The 21,891-nt window shown below is 34.7% G+C and overlaps 1 protein-coding gene and 1 pseudogene across 2 annotated transcripts; both read left to right on the top strand.

The window, feature by feature from the left end:
* The first annotated feature begins 12,215 nt into the window (after positions 1-12,215).
* Positions 12,216-19,416, top strand: LOC148652973 (B2 bradykinin receptor pseudogene; annotated as a pseudogene). Its single transcript, XR_015941562.1, has 2 exons — positions 12,216-12,334; positions 17,042-19,416. The product of XR_015941562.1 is annotated as a B2 bradykinin receptor pseudogene (transcript).
* On the top strand, positions 12,238-16,058 carry LOC148652974 (B2 bradykinin receptor-like). Its single transcript, XM_088647370.1, has 2 exons — positions 12,238-12,334; positions 14,595-16,058. The coding sequence occupies exon 2, from the start codon at positions 14,602-14,604 to the stop codon at positions 15,667-15,669; it is 1,068 nt and encodes a 355-aa protein (XP_088503496.1). The 5' UTR covers positions 12,238-12,334; positions 14,595-14,601; the 3' UTR covers positions 15,670-16,058.
* Positions 19,417-21,891: the final 2,475 nt, after the last annotated feature.

The following is a 21,891-nucleotide window of genomic DNA, read 5'->3' as shown; positions in this document are numbered from 1 at the left end:
TTTGTATTTGTAGTGTCATGCTGTTCCATTAATCTGTTTATTTGAGAAATCATATCAGTGACTCATTTAACATTTAAGAGTAGAGCTTCTGAAGCCACTATTATCTTTTTTAATACTGAACGCACCAACTAAAAGAGCTTCTTTAAAATTGTTTCTACAGAAGCTTCTTCAAAAGCTTCTGTAACAATAAGAGGTATAATAATATATCAAATTACTTTTAATGATGAGTGTTTTACACACTGTTTCTCTAAGTCTGATTCAGGAATACCATTGATCTATAATTATTCATTCACTAAACATTCACTGTTTCTTACAGTCATGTTACAAATGCAGAACCTAATTAAAACTTTGGGATTTGGCTCCCTGTTACTGAGGGTCCAGTCTGTTTCAAGAGATAGAAAACGGCAAGCCAGATCCTGAGCTGAAGCTTTTCCAACCAACAATGGCTAAAGCCACACACAGCTGCCTCAGGGAGAATAGCAGTGGTCCCAGCCAGCAAGTGCTAACAGAGAGTAGGTGACAGTGGTCCCAGGCAGAAAGGGCTATAGAGAGGCTCAGATTTAAAAAAATATATATAATTGGGTTTAAAACTCTAGTGTCAGGCAAGTACTGAGATGAGAGGGAGATAGAGAGCCACTGCTGTGTCATGGACATGTGTTGGTTACAGAGAGACATCCCTGGATAAACAGGTTTGGCCGGGAAAGTTAGTGATCTGGTCCTTGGTGAAAAGTTGAGTTGAAGTGAAGATCGAGACTTTGTCGATATGGCATTAATCAGACTGACTGGTAGTGAAAATCTAGTGAGCGTTAAGAGCATGTGTGTGAGCACAGCCAAGGGAAGACCGGTGCAGAAGGAAGAGGTATGTGCAGTATTCTGTAAAATAGAAAGAATATGGAAGAGCTTGCATCACAAAGGTGTTTTGAAAGAATAGGACAGACCATTTAAAATGTGAAAAAAACAGATGGTACAGGATTGTGGTGGTGTTTGTGCCAGTGTTTGTTACAGTTGGACTTTGAAGAGTCTACCCTTTAAAGCAGCTTTGAAAAAAAACATTTTGGCATCTTATGTAACATACTGTACTGTTAGTCATGCAATCTGATATTAGGGTAGGTTTTGCTCAGAAACACATCTGCGTGCCTCCCCCACTTAGCAGATATCTCGGAATAATGGTGAATCTGATCTCCCTGTTACGCCTCAAGGTGATAGACTGTGAACCACCTTCTCAAGGAAAGATAAGAGTTGCAAAGTTACCATCACCCCTCTGATACATAATCAAAACCCCTCTGATATGTAGGAATGCTAATTTAAAATTAAAACTTCTCCTCAGAGACCAGAAAGAAGGGCCATAAAACTGGTAGGGCATGCGAGAAATGGTTAAATAATGGCATTCATAATCGTTATTGCATAATCATTATACCGTAATTGTACAGTATGAATAAGCATGCATTTCTGCTCAAACTAAAATTCAAGTTTTCTAATGCTTAGTTGTTTTATTTCTAAATAACTTTCACTTTTCTAATGTTTCTTTTTTTCAACCATTTCTTTCAATAATTCTTCAATTTGTACTATTTTTAGTAGAAGTAAGTGTTTTGTGGTCCTATTTATGTTTGGCTATCTATCATCACTGATAATAGAGCATTCTATTGAATACACAATTCACTAGGCAATATTAATATGGGCTTTTTGAAAATATTAACATGTTTCTTTAAAAATGCAAATAAGTAAAAAAAAATAAATCTTTATTGTATTCCACCCAGTACCGATCAAGCATTCATTTCATAGAGTTGCAACCTTTTGAAGATCACTGCCCCTAGGATTGACTAGGTTTCAGCTACAAACAGGAGTGATCTTCATTCACCTTGTCTTATATATTTATTTAGAAATATCATGGTAGTTTTGTTTCCCAGCCTATAACCATCACACTATCTGATAGAATACCGTTGATCAAATTATTTTATAGAAAAACTGAGATTATACAGTGTGTTGTGGATGGTGATATGATGTGTGAAGAAAATGAGGTCATCTATTTTGATATTTACTTAACAAAATTCCAACAAAGAAATTTAACACTATAATTTGTTTTTTTACTCATTTATTAAAGCTCTGTTAGGCCTCTTCTTTTTGCTATTTTATTCTTGGACATGATCTGGACTTCTTTTAAATTAATTTTGGATTGTTAGATTAAAAATCCAAAAAAACAAGGATGTTAGTTCCTTCTTCATTTCACATTACTGTATATACTGTATATCTCCACCTGAGAAAATAAAGGTTTCTTTTTCAGTTCTTAGTTTTAATGATCTCACGGCTTGGTGGGACTAGCAGTGGGCTGAGAGCTATATGGGAGAATCCACTTGTTGGGTAAAAGGCGGTTTAAACCCAAAGGAACTGCAGGCAAGAGTCCTGACAGGTTTCCAGGCAGCAGATAAGATGCTGTAGCAACAGTGCAGAGATTGCAGGCGGTCAGTCATACAGGCAGGGATTCGGCTGTACAGCCAGTCAGCCACACAGTGGCTCGGGAGTTGCAACCATGTCATAGTGTTGGAGACAAGCGAAAGCACCAAGGGCAAACCCATTTTGGGTGGTCAGGCAGGGGAGATGTGGAAAAGAAAACAAAGCCAGGGCAGATCCAGGAATTGTGGTCTAGGAACAAAGCAAAGTGAGGAATCCAAAGAAGAGTACAGGTGACAAAGCTAAGGAAAACTCCAGAGACTCAGAGATCAAGCTCTGTAATGGAGCCCAGAGCAGAGTGTGAGCAGACGAGGTGGTAACTGCAGCCACGTGCTCTGGCTCTCCTGTCAGTTGTGTCCATGGCAACCTGTGCTGAGTGGCAGGTGGGTGGATCAGAGGCCGGCTGCCATCCCAGAGCAGCAGCCAGGGTGAGCACGAAAAGTTTTGCAAATGTTCCTTCTTTGTATTAACAGCATATTATCACATATCTGTTCCAACATCATTTAAAGGAAGGACATAATGATGGTGACAGTATGTGAAATTAGAGGTTCTGTTTACCGGGAGCTATGTGATACTCAGGTTTGTCATTTCACAGATGTATTTTTATTCACAAAATGTCATACCAGGAAGTAAGATAGGTTTTATATATTATTTAAAATGACAATGGAGCCACTCTCATTACTTTATCCAATTCAGATTCAGTCCTGCACATTTGTGTATTTAATACAAAAAGTAACTGTAATACTTGTGTTATTCTTGACTTAATTTCTCGTAAGTCTGAAATTTTGTGGTAAGCATGCCTATACAGATTTCTGCCTCTGAATTAATGATGCTTATAATTCTTAAGATTTGGTATTAAAGTGGCTTTCATTGTTTTACAACACAAGATCTAGGTCCAATTCATTTGTTTTTGTGTTTTTGTTTTTGTGCACTCAGCTCAGCAATTGTTACTGGCCTGCAGCTGGAAACTATATATTGTCAGATTACAAAAACTAAAGATTTACTCATCCATCGTACCATTGCACGGCAAATGGCAGAGGTGATAAAATGCCCTGAAACTCACTGGCACTCCAAACATGCGGACACATGGTGGAGTGGAAAGTGAAGTGAGAAAGGCCAAGAGCTCAGAGATCAAAACCCAGCTGTTTGAGATCTGAGTCTCGTCAACATTCCTCACTTTGAGCTCTGAGAAAGAACTTTTTATTCCAGCAAATTAACAAACCATCCTTATATGGTAAAGCCTGCTGTGATTAAAGAGAGTGAGCAAGGAATTTTTTGCTTGGAGCAAGACTTTTCTACTGAGCTATATCTCTGTTCAAAGGGGTATGTGTCAAAACAGTTTTATTTTTCCATAAAAAAACAGTAAAATCAAAATAAATGTAATACCATAAGTCTCCAAGGTCTGTGTTATTGATGTTTTGTTTAGTTGTTGTGGTAAGGCGGGGGCTGAAGGGCAGCACTCATGTAAAATGTATCACACTGTTTGTATGGTCTGAGCTTCTCCTGTTTATATTAAAATTATGTGGGTGCAGCGTCTATCCCTTTCTCTTTTAATACAGTGTTGCTTAATTCCTGGCAAAAGAAAATGTTAGTTTTCAGCCCTGGAAATGTGCCTGGGTAAACACCACACTTGCCTGCTCTGACTCTTTCCTGGGGGAGGAAGACAAATGTTCCAGCTTAGTGTGGTGGTGAGTCTCAACATCACCACTGAAATCCAGAAGCCAGTATGACGACAATGGACTAAGCAGGAGACAGGAAGAGAAGCTAACACTAAAAATGTTTAAAACAGAACAGATGGAAAAAGACATGCAATTTCCAGACATGAATGCTGATCTGCTACACCCGTTTTTATAGTTCATTTAACCACAGGCTAGCCAGCTGCTCAGACAAGGGCAGATCATAAAACTGGGAGTTTTCAATACAACATTTCATAGCACATAAAAAACCCCGTAACATTCATTAACATGCTTCATTTGGAATAATGTAAATGACAGTATTTTTAATAAACATTCATTCATTATTTTTATCTCATAGGGATAAGTTACTTACTGTATTTTTAATGACATAAAAAATGTACAGTATATGATCATCTGTTTAAAGTACATCTATAACATAATTGTTTTGTGTTTAGACTGGGTAGTGGAAAGTTTTAAATGTCCTGGTCAACCCAATTACCACAATTACCTGACACTTTCTAGAGTATAAACACTCCACAAAGAATAACTGTCATCCCTTTAATGAAAAATAAAGTTAATACAGTAGCACAAAGCACAATAAAATATTCTTAACAGATGTCTTTTGCAATCAATTAATCTTTCCATATGCATATATTGTAAATTTGATGCAAATGAAAAATGTTTACAGTGCATTAATAAACATTTATTTGTGCGAGTACTCTAGATTTAAATATTTTGTTGGAAAAAGGTGAATGTTTCTAAATGTCTTGAACCATTCTAATTATAATATTAAAAATGTAGAAGTAAAACATAGGAATTAGCAAAATATAGTGTGAGGAAACGTTTTTTTTTTAAATCAATATACTAATTTTCAAAGGAACTCATTTTTTCCTGCATGCATACTTTTTGAAAAATAAAAGGAAATTTTATACATAATATTTCAGACAAGGACTTACTGTTAAAATCTAATATACTTTACACCTCCTGATTTACAGAAACATCTATGCTTTTAACTATACATATACAGTAGTTACATAGTAACTATACTATTTTTTGCTTTTTTGTAACCACATATTGTCTAGAGCACACACAATGATACCCTTGAGTGACTTTGTTTCATAAGCATTAAATCAACTCATTAGTGTTACAGTTGAATGGGCACAGATAATGAGGTGCTTTAACCTGTTGAGTGTCAAGTTTTGTAAACGTCAAGAAACACACAGGAAACAGTGACTACTCAGCTGTACATTGATCAAGATCTTGAACCTCATGTGCTCTGTTTTTCCTGACTTGAGGAAATTCTAGCAGGACAATGCTTGTCTTCATGCTGCTGTTGTAACAGTATCTGTTTTGGAAGGTGAGAATGCGACATGCCATTGACATTCCTAAGCCCCATTGAGCATTTGTGTGATAAATTGAGATGGTGTGACACCTAGGGCTCAGAGACCAGTGAACTGGTACTTGCTTGACCAGCCTGTATGAATAGAAAGGAACAGAATTCTACAGGATAGAATGTGACGCTGATGCAAACCATGCATCACAGATGTACTACAGTACTTGTTGTTTCCAACAATGGTCACAGGTGCTACTTATTTTTACTGTAGACCCCTGTGTTGATCAGCCCTGTTGATGACAAATGTTAATTAGCTTAATGAATGTAATGATAACATGTCTGTTCAATACAAAGTCAGTGCACTCACTTACTTTGTTAATATGTTGAAGTTAAGTGATAGGCTTCTTTTTATACTATCTATTTATATATATACATTGAACCATACCTAAGTATTTCTTAACAATATCAAGAACTCTATGTGCCAGGTGAGAATCTACTGTATATTGCAAAATGTAGAGTTAACCTAAGTAGAGTCTTTGCACACTGTTTTGTTTTAGATATGGAATGACACCATTAAAAGAATGTTTAATAAATCTTTCAAGTGTTTGTAATGTAATGCAATTATTTAGACATTTATTCGATAGCCTGTATAAACACAATAAATGTAGTTTGCATACACAGAAATACAACAGAAGTGTTTTGATGAGCATACCAACAGTGCCAGGCTTTAGTTTACTTGGAACTAAAATATATTAAGGCCATTACATCATTGTTTATAATTATTTACAGGGCTGTTAGTGCATTAGTGAAATGACTGTTTCAGTAAACCTGTGTATACTGTGTAACAATACATAACATTCTGTTATATCTTTAAGCAATTTTATACTGTAATTCACAATATCAGAATTGTACAGTATTTGTACAATGCACGGGATCTATAGCCAGAAATCATATATACTGTGTAAACTTATAAATACCCTGTAGTGTTTTCCCTAGATGTCTTTCTTTGTTTCCATACTTCTGTGTGACTTTTAATGCCTCTAGCATTTTAAATCCTTGATACTACAAAATAGCAACATTTCAGTTAAAAGCTTTGTACCTTAGCAGCTATTATTTGCAACAGAGTGTTGAATATTATAGATGAAAGTTTATGGAATTTCATGGGATGTTTGAGACAATCACTTAGCTTCAGATTTTCCGCACACAGATAAAATGGCATCCAGTACTGTCCTAATATTTAAAAAAATGTCACACCACAAAAGAGGTGCAAACTCTACATATAGAAAGGAAAGCAAAACAAGGTTTAATGAGCTGAACTCTTTTCTATTAAAAAAACAGGATAAGTTCTTTTCTGTAACAAAAAAAGAAAGCTTTAATATGGTAATCCACACAGAGAAGTACAATAATTCAGCATTAAGAGTCTAGTGTGTGATCTCTCTCTCAAATTAGTTTTTTTTCTTGTGCTATTAAGCATTATTTATTTATTTTACTTAGCTTGGGTTACCTGGATAAAGCAGTGCTCTGAAAGCCCAGTACCATTAGGTTTCATGATCATGGTTTTGAGTATGCAGGACTGTATACTGAGTGGCATTAAAATGCCAAAAATAAGTAATGGAACCAGTAGCATTTTTTACATATTTAAAGCTACTCAGTATATGATAAACGAAGCAATGCTTTTAAGTTGCTCAGTATTTGAACCCTGATATCTGGGCTGACAGCTGTCATTGTGCTCAGCCATTTCCTGAAGAAGAGGCAGAATTACTGATGGAACAATTGTGTATGGTAATTCGCAGGTACACAGTGGGCAAAGGAAGGTTAGGGTTCATCCAGAAACACATTTTAAAATGGAACTGGACATTTGTTAATTAGAACATTATTTAATCTGTGAATGTTCTCTTTAATTCAACTTGTATCAGCCACAAGTTAAAAAAATAACATCCACTCTTTTTTGAATGACATTCAGTACAAAAGCTATAGTTTACCAACATGATGGTGACCACAGGATTTTCCACAGACTTTCCATCCTTTTGTGCACCTTTAATGTGACCCTCAAAAACATTGACTCCGTCGAAGAGGTTTGTGAATAACAACTGCCAGTCTGTTAACAAATTTCTCTGGGATAATTATAGTTAACAGAAGTTAGAGTGACAGAGATTTTAACCGATCTGTTACATGATGAACATTGTCAGCACCATGTGTAAAAACAATTAAACATTTGTAATTACATTATGTGGCCACATAGTGAACATGAACATGCAATTTGCAAAAAATCCAATATCAGAGATCAGATTATTGTTTTAAGGTTTTACAATGTTTTACATTTTTAAATAAACACATGTATATATTAGGCAGTCTTTCAACACTACACATCACTTAAGAACAATAATACATGGATAAGTAAATTTAACATTTTTGTATTTTTTGCATTAAAAGAGCAACATTTTTTCAAATGCATAGCAGGGGCGCACAATTTAAGAGCAAGATTTAATTTTCTTACATTCTTGGAGTATTTTAAAGTTTTGATGACAATAACATGCATATATACACTATGTATATTTTATTTAATATAGCTGTCTTCATCCACAGTAGTACTGTAATTGAAATTAAGTCTTGTTTAAGATCAAGTGGGAATGCAAGTGGGTTTTTCTCAGTCAGCATCTGAAGGTAGGTGTTTCACTAACATAAAGTATAAGTGCATGATTAAGGTCTAGAGAATAGGAGTCATTCTAAATTATACAGATTATCGTCAGAAAATCTTACTGTCAGGTGCAATTTACCACATCCACATTTTTACATTTATAATCATGAACATCCAACTGTTTTGCAGGGTTCTGCAATCTGGTGAGCTATGCCTGTTACCACCAACTGTGTTCTGCATCCAAAATATTAGAATATAGCCAAGAGATTGATTGACATTTTAAGCTTTATGTTCCACATGTAATTACTGTGTCACAATTGTAATCCCTCCTCTTAAGGGATCTTTCACATTTTAGTTGCTTATGTACACCTGCCTCCTATCCTGCCCCTCCTTATTTAAGTCAGACACTCTTACTATTCCGGGCTCAGCATTTGGAAGATGGACGCCCGGAAGCCCACCTACTAGTGGGTCCTGGAGTGACCTGATGGCATAGGCTTCACCACGGCGTCCTGACCATCTGAGTCCGGGGCTCGGAGTCTTGGCCCCGTTAACCCGTTTTTTATTCACAATCCCTGCACCGGATCCCGTTCCAGTTTTTAAATCTTGTCTTGTTTTTGTCTTGGATGGATCACCCGGCTCTGGACTCTTGGACATCGCCCTAGATTTTCCCTTGGACTCCTCTGGACTAGTTCGCCATGGCCACACCCCCCCGAGCAACAGTGCACAGTTGTCACACCCCCCTGTTTGTCAACCTGCCCAGTTCCTCGTCGTCTCCTCCCTGCGTCCATTTCCACTTACTCCCGGGTTATACCTTCTGCATAGGGTCCTGACCTAAGCATCGCTACAACTGTTAATGGCTTCATGTGTTTCATGTTTTCACTCTGTATACAGTACATTCATGTGTATACAGAGGACAGGCAAACAATTAAGTGAAAACTCATAACAGAATAATGTGAGAGAGCAGCTCCTACCTCACTGTGCTTCTTTACTTATCCAAACACATCCCTGTGTTATCAGTTGCCTTGGAAACTGCTGTTGATACTGTACCTATCCAGCAAAAATATGTGAGATGAATTCAGAAAGTATTTTTTTAAACAGTTGTTGTGAAATCCTATAATCCTGTATTTTTTTTTAAACAAAACTTTTTTTTGTGGTACTACAAGGATTGACTATCATAAGTCTAGTTTTTTATTGTAACAGAAAATTTACCTTGTGATAATGATTTGATTCCTTTTCTAATATAGAGGAAAACTATTAATATAATCAAACTATACAGGCCACCTTATTAATTTGTATGCAACAGTACTTAAAATAACTTTAAATGTGAAAGCCTCATCTGATTGTACCTTGTTTTGTGCTGATTTACTAAGAAAAACAAATGCATTGTTTCTTCTTTACAAATAACTCTTGAATCCACATTCATACTACAGAATAAGCAGTATTTATTGGAGTGGTGGCTCTGTGGCTAAGGATCTGTGCTTGTGACTGGAAGGTTGCCGGTTCAAATCCCGCGGCCGGCAGAGGAATCCTACTCCGTTGGGCCCCTGAGCAAGGCCCTTAACCCCAACTGCTCCAGGGGTGCCGTACAATGGCAGACCCTGTGCTCTGACCCCAAGCTTCTCTCCCTGTCTCTGTGTCTGTGTCTCCCTGGAGAAAAGCTGGGGTATGTGAAAAGATGCATTCCTAATGCAAGAAATTGTATAGGGCTAATAAAAACATTATACATTATTATTTGTAATATGCATCTGCTAATTGTTAAAAAGACATTAATTGGGTGTTGGATCTGAATTAAGTAAAATGAATTTCAGTCAATTGCATTAAAGCCAGATCCATGGAAACAGAACTATGCTAATGACACAGACCAAAGAGCTCATCAGCCTAGATCAGCATGAACTGACGCAGCATCAGTTAGATATTTCAAGTTATTCTAAATGATAAAGTACACAGAAAACGTTTGCTGCATACAGTCTCTTTTTTCACAATAATACTGTTAATGTTATTACACCCCACAGTACAAAAACACTCAGTGCAGTCAAACAGATGTGCACTTTAGTTTAAAGAAAACTACATGAAAAGCTTTTTAAATGGTTAGATGATGGTCATATACTGTATTAACTGGTAAAAGCAATGACATAATTCATGAAACTTATTTTCTTTACCTTCAATGTACATTTCATAAAAGTTATTGTTCACAGTGTTCACAAAACAGATATTTCTATGAAACTACAGTATATTTTCTAAGAATGTCTTTCAGTGTTAATGTTTATCAGTCCTTACTTTTCCTATAAAAAAGTCACTATAAATGTTTCAACCTGCGAAATCTTGTAGAAGCTGTGTTCCTGGTAAGGTCTACCACAGTCCATGAAAGCTTGTGTCTTGTTATAATTTTGTTCTGATTAAATAATTCAGCTCAGTCCAGCTGTTTTTGATTTTTTTTTGTAGTTTCACTGTCAATTCCACGCATACGTTAACTATATGGAACATCAGAATTAAAATATTGATCTATTGATAAATGTATGTTTTTAGAACACCATTGTATGCAGATTATGGATATTGATTGATTGACTGAATATTGATTGACAGTATTTTGATTATACTGAATACATTATTTTGATTATTTGGTCATTCATTTATTTAGGGTAGTGGAAGGTTTTTCATACAGATAGAAAACACAAACAAAAATACAAAATAGAAAACATTGAGGCAGAAGAGCCTACTTACTTGCAGTAGGTATTTATGTTGAAACTTCAATTACATCTTCTAGGAAAGGCGGGAAAGCAATTACATAGGGAAACAAAGTGTTAGTACAATTAAAAGCTTAGAATTCAAATCCAGGGAAGTTATATTAAAATGCTATAAACACTAGTAAGACCTATTTTAAAATGTTAAGTATAATTTCACTCACCACGTTATAGAAAATATATTACTGCTCTGGAGACAGTTCATAGCAACCAGAAGACATAGTGTATTCTCTCTTGGGCTTAAGAGAATGACCTTCATTGACAGGCTGAAATGATATAAACATTTTTGGTCTTGAACAGTGAGGATTATGAGGTTACCTGACACAAGTGTTCCAAATACTCAAAAGTACTGAGAAAGTTAACCCACTTTGTGGCTTGTCACTTTAGAATTAACAGTGGATACCAGTGAAAATGCAAACCAGAAGACACAAATGGAAACTACATGGGAGTGCATTTAAAACCTAGTACTGGAGTCACTCCACGCAAAGGGTGGTTGGAACATGGAACAAGCCATGCTGTTGAAGCAGAACGTTTGTACCTACTTCCTGATGCTGTTTATGTAGCAGTGAATTTTGTATGGCATGAAAACATATACCACTTATATCCTATGATTCCTTCTACAGTACCTTAATTTTCAATTTTTATGACATTTTCTATGGAAATTGTTGATGTTCTTTATCTTTACACTGTTGCTTGTTTGTGTCATAATATCCAAATATACCGAAAACAGGCTGGTCAGATGAGCACTGTTTCAGGCATGTTATTTTGTCACATGATTCCAAAAGATAGAAAAAGAAATGGAAATGGGATGTTGAAATTTTATTGTATATAGTTTCATATGAATTATTGGTTTATAGAACATAATTATGTTTTTTGCATATATGTTTAAATAGAATTCCTGACTTTAAGACTAAAAACATGTCAGAAGTCAACTGAAACAATTTATGTTCTTAATTTCCAAAAGTAGTCATTACTGGGGAAATAATTTCCATTCCTAATATAAATATTTCCTAAATATTAAAAAAAAGTATTTTATTTTGTATTAAAATTGACATTCTTATGCTTGGGATATCCGAATTGTACTGTATGGCTTTGGCTTACTATCAAATCTGAAATATTTGAGCAGAAGCAGATTACACTAGAACTGCTGACACCAATAATATATTAAGAATGTTAAAAAATGTTCACATGAAGTATGATAAACATTAAAAACCAAAATAAATCACCCAGATAGTAAGTGTCTGCTACTATGTGTTTATTTACGTAATATATTAATTTTCTCTTTTCTTTTAAATGAAAAGCCAAGTTTATACTAGATGCTACAAAAAAGCAGACGCTGGATGACATCACATAATTAACAGGTCCCACCTCTCTTAAGCCTGGATGTTAACATTAAGATGATTCCAGAAGAAAGAGCAACACTGAGGGTGAGAGAGCAGCTGTGCTGAGCTTTGGGTATAACATCTGCTTCCAGAACTTATCGATCATTTACAGCAAGGTATGCAAACTACAGAGTACAAAGATGTACAGAATAATATATATTTACGTACTGTATATATTTCTGCATCACTGAAAGTGATTTCACCTTACTTTGCTTGTATACTGTACTTGTAATTGTGACTTCAGAATAGACTTCAATGTCGAAGAATGAAAGTTTGGATTTTAAATGTCTTATTTAGTTTTCTCTACTCCTATGACAATATTTGAAATGAAAATGCTTACATTTATCAGTCATTTTGAAAAATATTTTTTATATTTTGTAAATATAAATCAGATACTAAACCATCTAAATGAATTAAAAAGAGGTGAGCAGAAAAAAGGGTTTAACAAAAATGTTTCATTCTGACGTACAAAGGTTAAATTGACAGAATACAACGATACAAAAATACTAAGATTTGCTGTCAAAATGCCAAATCATAATTGTTTTTAAAGCCTCAGCTGTAGCTCTCCAGTTCAAACTTCTGTGGACTAAAGATAGATGTAAATTAACAGTCACTCTGGCACAGAGATGAGATCGCTATTGTATTGCTTTGTTTAGGGATAGCATATAAAGCATATAAAGAATCAAGTGATTTTATTTTTTCAGCAATAATCAGCATCATGTTGGTGTTCTTAAATATGAACCTATAAGTTGGAGTCAGGATGGAGACTCTGATATCACAAACTAAAAATAAAACTAAGTTAGCAGAATATGTACAAGTGTAGATAAATAATTATTTATTATAATATTTTGTTTTGTGTAACATTGTGAATTTGGCAAATTATTAATATGAATGTCTCTCACTTTTATCATTTTTTTCATTACCATGTAATTTTAAAGAAAGCTGCCTAGTAGAGGAGGGTGATCAAAACTAATTAAAAGGTTTAGTCTAAAATAATTAAAGTGTCAAAATTCACATTGAAGCTATAATTTTCTTTGCATATATTGTAGTAGAAGCATGCAAATTGACCGTCAAATCATGATGCAAAGCAAAAAGTACTAAAATGACTGATATACAAATATCTGTCACCAGAACTCCTATAGATATAAACGCGGCTGCTGTACCTGAAGCCACAGTATTTAACACATTAACAAATGGAAGGTCTGTTGGTACATCTTTCATACAGATGCCTTGATGCATGAAAGTCACAAAACCAATTGAAACCTAACTAAAACACACCTCTGTGGTTGGGAAACGGGTATTAATTAGACAAATAATTCGAGTTAGAATAACATTTCCAAAACAGGACCCATTATGGGTATATGTGAACATTTCACAAGTCTGTTTTATCATTCCCTTTCTGCACTTTATATTAAGCATTAAGGAGATAATACACTACATCTACAATATACATCTCAGTATAGGCCTACAAATATTAAAATATTAAGACAATATAAAATGTTCTCAATAAATACCTTTGAAATACCCAAAAACTAAAATTGAAAGTCTGGCTTTATAGAGAAGTACAGATTAATGCTATTACTACTAATATGTACAGTATTGGATTTTTTGTTCTATTTTTTCTATAACTAGAAATAAAATTGCTATTTTGCTTCCAATGAACAAGGGAACAAGATATTTTCTGGTTTGTTGATCTTTTTAAATTAATATAATAATAAAAACACATTTAATTTATTAAATTTTTTTTACAGTACTAGCTCAAGTACTATTATTATTATTTTTTTTTTAATGGGATTGTTCAGAACCCTGAAAATATATTCCTCAGAAATGCATGTTTTAATATTGTCTTGTTGTATGGAGTAAGGAGCCTTTAAGGTTAAAATGTAGGCTGTTCTAAATAACAATGATGAATCTTTTATTTTGAAACTCCACAACACACATCAATCACATAGTGCATCAGAGTAGGAACATCTTGTCCAAAAGATTGTATTGTTCTAAAGGGAGCTCTCACTGCTTAAATAAAATTTTAGTTTTTATTTTTTTTAGGTTTTCATTAAGTAGCTCTAAATTTTCTACCAGATCTAAACTGCAACTATAATGAAGAAATTGTTTTTTTTTACTTTATCCTAAAAAAACTACATTTTATTGCATAAAAATCACACTGTGTTGCAGCATGTTAGTCTATATGATGGACACCAATTCTTGCTTTTTTCATTTGACTTTTAACAGAACATTTCCTTATACTGAAGTTAATTTAGTTTTTGAGTATCGTTAAAACACTGCAAATTAGTTTGTTATTGTGAACTTCCCTTTCTATAATGTATTTCTCTCTTTCTGTAAAAAGGTGATTTCATTAGGTAACATATTTCTTAACAGCTTCCTAATGGGTTCCAACACAACAGAATGTACTGCATTGAGCCTTATTCCAGACAACGCTACAGACATCCTGAGCAACCAAACTGATTCAAGCCAGTGCCCTTCTTCTGAAGCCTGGAACTGGCTCTATGCCATGCAGCCTATTTACATGGGAGTCATTTGTGTACTGGGATTCGTAGGAAATGCATTTGTCTTGAGTGTTTTCTGCTTCCACAAAAAACATTGCACCGTAGCAGAGATTTACCTTGGAAACCTTGCAGCTGCAGACTTGTTGATGGTGTCCTGTCTGCCCTTCTGGGCCATTACTGTAGCCAATATGTTTGAATGGCACTTTGGGCATTCCCTGTGCCAGTTCATTAATGTTGGTATTAGCATGAATATGTACTGTAGTATCTATTTCCTGGTGCTTGTTAGCATTGATCGCTACCTGGCATTAGTAAAGACTATGTCTCACGGAAGAATGCGGAGTGTCTCCTGTGCCAAAATAAGCTGCTTTACAATTTGGATGTTTGGTTTTATAATGAGCATCCCAGTCATGTTGTTTAGGACGCCAAAATACTTCCCTGAGTATAATGTTACTGCATGCTACCTTGAATATCCTAGTTTGAAATGGGAAACCTCTTATAATCTTTTGCTCAGTCTGATTGGATTTTTCATACCATTATTGATTATTTCATATTGTACATACAAGATCATTGAAGCCCTGAGGAATAAAAAGATGCACAAGTTCAATACAGTTAAAACCGAGGGAAAGGCATCATTTCTGGTCCTTTCTGTGCTCCTTGTCTTCTTCTTATGTTGGATTCCTTTTCATTCAACAACATTTCTACACATTCTTTTTAACAACGGACTTTTCGGTGGATGTGTTTGGGAAGTCTTCCTTGATATAAGCAACCAGGTATCTAGTTATCTTGCTTATAGCAACAGCTGTTTGAATCCTGTACTGTATGTCATTGTGGGAAAGAACTTCAGAAAGAAGGCTAAAGAGGTGATTGAACAAATGTTTTTCAAAAGGGGTTCAACCAGTGAATCTTCTCGATCTCAGTATTTGTCAACATTGAAAACCTTTGTCTGACTTACAGTACATAATACTGTATATCAATTACTTGATGCTCTGTCCTGTGCAACCTTATTAACATTCTATGGAGTGATCAATTAATAATCTTTTTTAAAACACTTCTGTTGAACAATTTTCTGGAAATAATATTACATCAATCTACTTCAATATTTTCTACTGTTAATACAATACATACTTTTTATGTACAATATTTATAAATTGTGTAAGGAAGTATAAGATTTTATAAACAAATGACACAAGTTATAATAGATTTGTCTTTGTGCTTAATTTTTTTAATGGATGTGATGTATTATCCTTAAAAGAACAAATAAAACTCTTTTGTACTTTTGTTCTTTGTATTACAATATGTTTGATAAAAGAAATCACATTAAAGATACTAGAAACAATTTTGCAAGCTTCACAATATTATTTCCAAAACAAACAGTGGTCAAAACCATATTTTGCAGGGCTCAAAGAGACTGGGATTACTTGGGATTTCATGAACAGGGCAGCAGTGAGACTATAGGCTGAGATTCAAGACATGTTGGTGGCACAGTATAACCAGATAACCTGTGTAGCTCAAAATTGTTGCAGGGATCTGCTGTGATTGGGTGGCATAGATTTAGCTGGGTGGTTTTGGCCAGTGATCACATGCCAGAAGTGTTGTTTGGTATCTGTATGTGAGTCCCCAGAACAAATACAAAAATCGCGTTGCATAAAGAATCAATATCACTATTAGATTATCGGATTTTTGATTACTGTTCTTGAAACAGTTCAGAGGGGAACAAAACAGAAATGCGTAACTATCAATAGTTTAAACAAGTAAAAATAAAAAAATGCTTCTTGCAAATTATTAAAATAATTAAACAAAAATCCCCAATTTCCTCTGAGGTACACAATCAAATTCACAAGTACCTTTTGTGTTATGTTTTCCAGTTCTTGGAATTAAGAAAGACACACTCCTTGGCAGTCAAGAAAATAGCATTTTCTACCATCATTAATTTACTTTGACTAATTAACAGAGTTATCATCTTTAAGGTGCATTTCATTCACTACACATCATGTTGGTGTACGCAAATAGCTGTTTGGTATAGTAACCAGATTGTCTTGGAAACTGTATGCATAGATCATAAATGCAAATAATCTACACAAATCCTTTGTTTGGCAAGTAAATGTATTAAATAAAATGCAAACTGAATTTTAAATTTCAGGTTTTAAAAAGATGCACAAAATATGTTTCAAATCCTTCAAAATATTTTGTAAAACCATACATGAGTTTATGTTACCGTATATGAGGGAAACAAGTTTGTTTCAAATCAGGTATCTTTTCCTTGCAAAATTCATGAATGTGCTTTGATAATCATTTAATTACACAATTTTCTTTTGACAGTTTCCAAATGGCTTTTAACATAACTCACCCAACATCAAGCCCTGAGAGATACTCGAACAGCAGCCAAGTGGATTTCAATGAATGCCCTTCATCTGAAGCTTGGGAATGGCTCTATATGATGCAACCAGCATTCATGGCATTTATCTGTGTTGCGGGTACAATAGGCAATGTGTTTGTCCTGTGTGTATTCTGCTTCCACAGGAAGAAATGCTCAGTAGCAGAGATCTACCTCAGCAACCTTGCAGTCGCAGACTTGGTAATGGTGTCCTGTTTGCCTTTTTGGGCTGTGACTATAGCCAATGAGTTCAACTGGAACTTTGGTGATTTGCTCTGCCGACTGGTAAATGTAGCAATCTCAATGAACTTATTCAGTAGTATACTGTTCCTGGTTTTGGTCAGCATCGACCGCTATCTGGCCTTTGTAAGACCTATGACTGCTGGCAGAATGAGAAGAGCAACCTGGGCAAAAAAAATCAGCCTTGGCATCTGGATCACTAGTTTTCTGTTTAGTTTGCCAGTCCTGATATTCCGCTCTGTGAAGTATTTCCCTGAGTTTAATGCACTTGCATGCTACCTGGCTTACCCACATGAGGGATGGAGAGTCAGACACAACCTAATCATTAATATAGTAGGTTTCCTCATCCCTCTTGTGGTCATTTCCTTTTGCAGTTATCAAATAATCCAGACTTTAAAGAAGAACGAAATGAAACAATTCTCTGCTGCAAGAACTGAAAGGAAAGCCAGCATTTTAATTCTTGCAGTTGTCCTGGTCTTTTTGGTCTGCTGGGTTCCATTCCACATTGTGATGCTCCTAGACACGCTCTTTCACTACCAAGCCATTTCAGGGTGCCATTGGGAAGACATACTTGATGTTGGAGAGCAGATATCTACATATTTGGCATACAGCAATAGCTCTCTAAATCCGATCCTTTATGTTATTGTTGGAAAGCAATTCAGGAAAAAAGCTAAAGGATTGTTCAGACAAATATCAAGCTGGGATGTAAAAGGTAAAGTGTCACAAGTATCAAAATTTACTTCAACCCTAAAATACTTTGAATCCACTCAAGTATGATATGGGCACTGTAACAATAATTTAATAAGGCACAGTTGTTGAAGGTAAACACTACTTAATTTATGTATTTTTATATATTGTTAAAATGAATGCTATGGGACTATTAAGTTGCCTTATTTTGATGACACTGTTGTCTACATGTGAGAGAGAATGTATAATAGTATGTAGCATTTTACTTAAATTAAGTGTTATATTTGTACAGTACAGAAGATTTGTATTTATTGCAAAGATTATGAGAATTTTAATGAATACTGTCATGACATAATGAATTGAAATGTATTTGGTTGTATGAGGTGCAATCACAGCCTTTAAAATACTAATATCTTAATGGACTTCTCTCTTTAAAACCACTCGATGTACTAATTTGAGACAATTACTAAGTGACATGTTTAGCTGTGAATTTGCTTAGGCAAGCCAGTGACACTGGATTCCATGAGCAAAAAGAAACAAGAGTTGGTTTAAAAATACTGTATTTGGGGACATGGTGGAATTTATAAAGGTATATTTCTGTTCAAATAGTATGTATTCTAATACAGAAAATGTGAATTCTTCTGTTTTGCCAAAAATTGATTTTTTATATAAATCTATTTATAGATCTTAGCATTGATTGCTGAAAGATTTCTGTGAATTTTATTATGTTTTTCTCTTACTTTAACAGTTTTATTTTTCACATAATGCTATATGGTGAGCAAAACCATATTTTATTAGTAACAGTTCCATTTGGACACTGAATTATTTTTATGTACTGAAAACAGCCTTAAGATGTGGTTTATTCCTTTATTTTTCCATTTGTTTCTTTGACTGTGTAAAATAAGCTACATTTTGAAAGTCAAATTAAAAGGTCTTTTTGCCTACACATATATTGCAGCTACTTAAATATTTCACTTGGATGAAACGTTTAGCATTAGGAAATAATCTTCAGTTATAACTTACAGAATTGCAATATGTTGCTGTACTTTTGGCATTTTGATAATTTATACAGTCATTTTACATCTGTAGCACAGTCGGTTGGAATTTCAGTCCACCGAGGCCACAGGCTTCTGGTTTTCATTCAATCTCAGATCTTAATCTCATAACTAATGTAATAGCTTGGCTATAAAGTCTGATTAGTTTTTTTCTGCTGAATTTCTTCTGTGGTTAATTCAATGATACTGTAAAAACTACAGGATCCAGGGCACTTAAGGCCTGGGGTACCTGCTAATCTGTCCTCTGCATTCTGCCTGTAAGAACAGTTATTAGAAAGGTATTCCATGTCATCTTTCTGTTATTGTACAGTGTATAAATAAATCACAACAAAAACAGTGTTGATATGGTTTTCTTTTTCATGACATGTTGCATTTATTTCATACTGCTTGCATTGTTAAGATAAGATAAGATTACTTTATTGGCCATATACAATTTCTTGTATTAGGAATTTGTCTTTTCGCATACCCCAACTTGCTGTCCATGAGACACACAGACAGGGAGAGAAAAGCACAGGGAGCTTTAGCACAGAAGCATTGTACTGTGTACTAAACATTTCCCTTGTCCTTCCAATTGGCGTACTGTATTTGTAATACTTTCCCTACAAGCCGTGACACTAAATTTAGATAGGAAAAGTCCAAGCAAACTGTGAGAAAAGTAATATGGAAAATCATATATTGTATTAATTTCAGTGTTTCTGTGTCATTCTTCGGTGGTGAAATTATAGCAAGTCATTATACTGTACAAAGGGCGGTTTCTTATTATTTTAGGGTATTAATAAGGATATCTAGAGACCCTTGCTTATTCTCTGTTACATCTACAGTAATATTACACAGCAAAGCATGCACCAGGCTTTCTCTTTGTTTCTGTAATAATGTTCTTCCGGTAAATAAGCAGAAATATTTTTATTTTATTTATTCCCATATGATGTGTACTGTTTTTATCCCTGAGGTTTTTAATTTAACACTCCTTAGATATCTTACACATATTACCCAGTTATGACAGTCTCATTCCCTTTTTTAGAAAAAACATCTGCCATACACCCACTGAATCAGACATTCTGTCTCCTACTGGTAACATCCACGTACTCTTTAAAGATATAATGGAATTTCCTGTTAATCACTGATGATTTAACAACTGTTCATCCCTAAGGAATGAAATTTAGGAATGAAAATGTTTACAAAAAAAGATGTAAACAATAGAGTGCGATTTTTGGAAATTATTTTCAAATTATTTACAGCAAGAATTATTTATCCCCCTATAGTGTTTTAACAGTTTAATTTAGATTAATGTGCAACAGATATCTGGTTTGGGGCAAAAGAAACACTAAGAAGGGGCTATTTGGCCTATCTAACCCATTTGGTAGATAGTAGATAATTGATCCAAGAATTCCATCAAGCCTTTTATTAAAACATGCCAAAGTATCAGCTCCAACAGTCATGGCTGGGCAGTTTGTTCCATATGCCCTCAACCCTTTGAATAAAGAAGTACCCAGTGTTTTCAAATTCGTTCTTGTCAATCTTTTATGGACTCAATCCAATATTATTTTTTTAAAAGTCCTAGTCCGCTTAGTCATGGTCCTTTATTATCAGTAAAAAGTATGGTTATGTACTGCAATGAAATTAAGTTTAAAAATGTTACTTAAAATGTCCAGCCCTACTTCAGATGCCTAGTGAAAATTGTAATGTCTTTTTCTGTTAGCAGCTGCATAAAGTAAAAAGAATCTTGGGCTAGAAGATAAATACAATACATTACAAGTAAACCTATTTATATGATCGTGTAAGTCTTCCCTCTACTGTTAGGCAGTAAGGGGATGAAATATTGTTCACATTCTTTGCCGCACTATGTTCTTCTTTCCATTCTCTGGCAGGAGTGAACAGAAAACTCAGTCCCTTTCACATAGCCCTCTGGACTGTTGCTGTATTACCAGCTATATCAAAATTATTGCACCAGCAGTTTCTTTTCTATGAAAGGTAAGCTACCGTAGTTCAGTTTTACAGCATATATACCTTTGACTATTTTTATGCTTTTGTTCCCTTCCAGAATGCATGAGGAACTTCAGATCACATAGGCCTTTTATAATTTAGTGTTTAGCAGTATGACGTTTGAATAAAAGGAATGGTAAATGAGTAGTATTAGCCATATGGTTACATTGTTAAAAGTTAATATACAAAATATGTAAAAAATGCAATTCTGCTACATATTAGGGTTAAAAATATAATTTACTTTATTTGTAAATAGTAACTGTTTGCTATTAACTGTAACTGTAACAATTATTACAAAGTAACTGTAGTCATTTCTTGGCAGATTAACAAATGGCATTTTTGGACATGACAGCAACCCTTTCCCAAGCCTCTCATGAGTTTTTAACAACACAAATGCCCCCAATTACTCCACAGAATGCCTGCTTTTTCTTGATTCAAGAATTCTGTATAGTATTTTGCCAATCCACCTTTTCACTTTGTGCATGATTGTGTTGCTTGGAAATATGTTTGTCTTGCTTGTGTGGCACAGTGGCTGAAATTTACCTATGAAACACAGTTGTTGCTGATCTTATACCCCTCACGTGCCTTCCTCTCTGGGTTATAAATATCATGAACCACTTTAACATTTGGGTAGCTAATGTGCTAATGTGCTGGACCACCACCATAACTATTATAATAAAGTCCACCAGTGTTTACTTAATAGGAAGCATCATGTGACTATTTGGTTCTTGTGGACAGTGACTGCTGGAAGGATGAAAATAACTTTTTTACAGATCCATGAGACATATCCCACAACTGGACACAGTGGCAAACATTCTTAAATTTCCAGA

The sequence above is a fragment of the Lepisosteus platostomus genome, chromosome 10, assembly GCF_059453375.1.
Source record: "Lepisosteus platostomus isolate fLepPlt1 chromosome 10, fLepPlt1.hap1, whole genome shotgun sequence".
NCBI classification, from domain to species: domain Eukaryota; kingdom Metazoa; phylum Chordata; class Actinopteri; order Semionotiformes; family Lepisosteidae; genus Lepisosteus; species Lepisosteus platostomus.
This window is presented reverse-complemented; position numbering and strand designations above follow the sequence as displayed.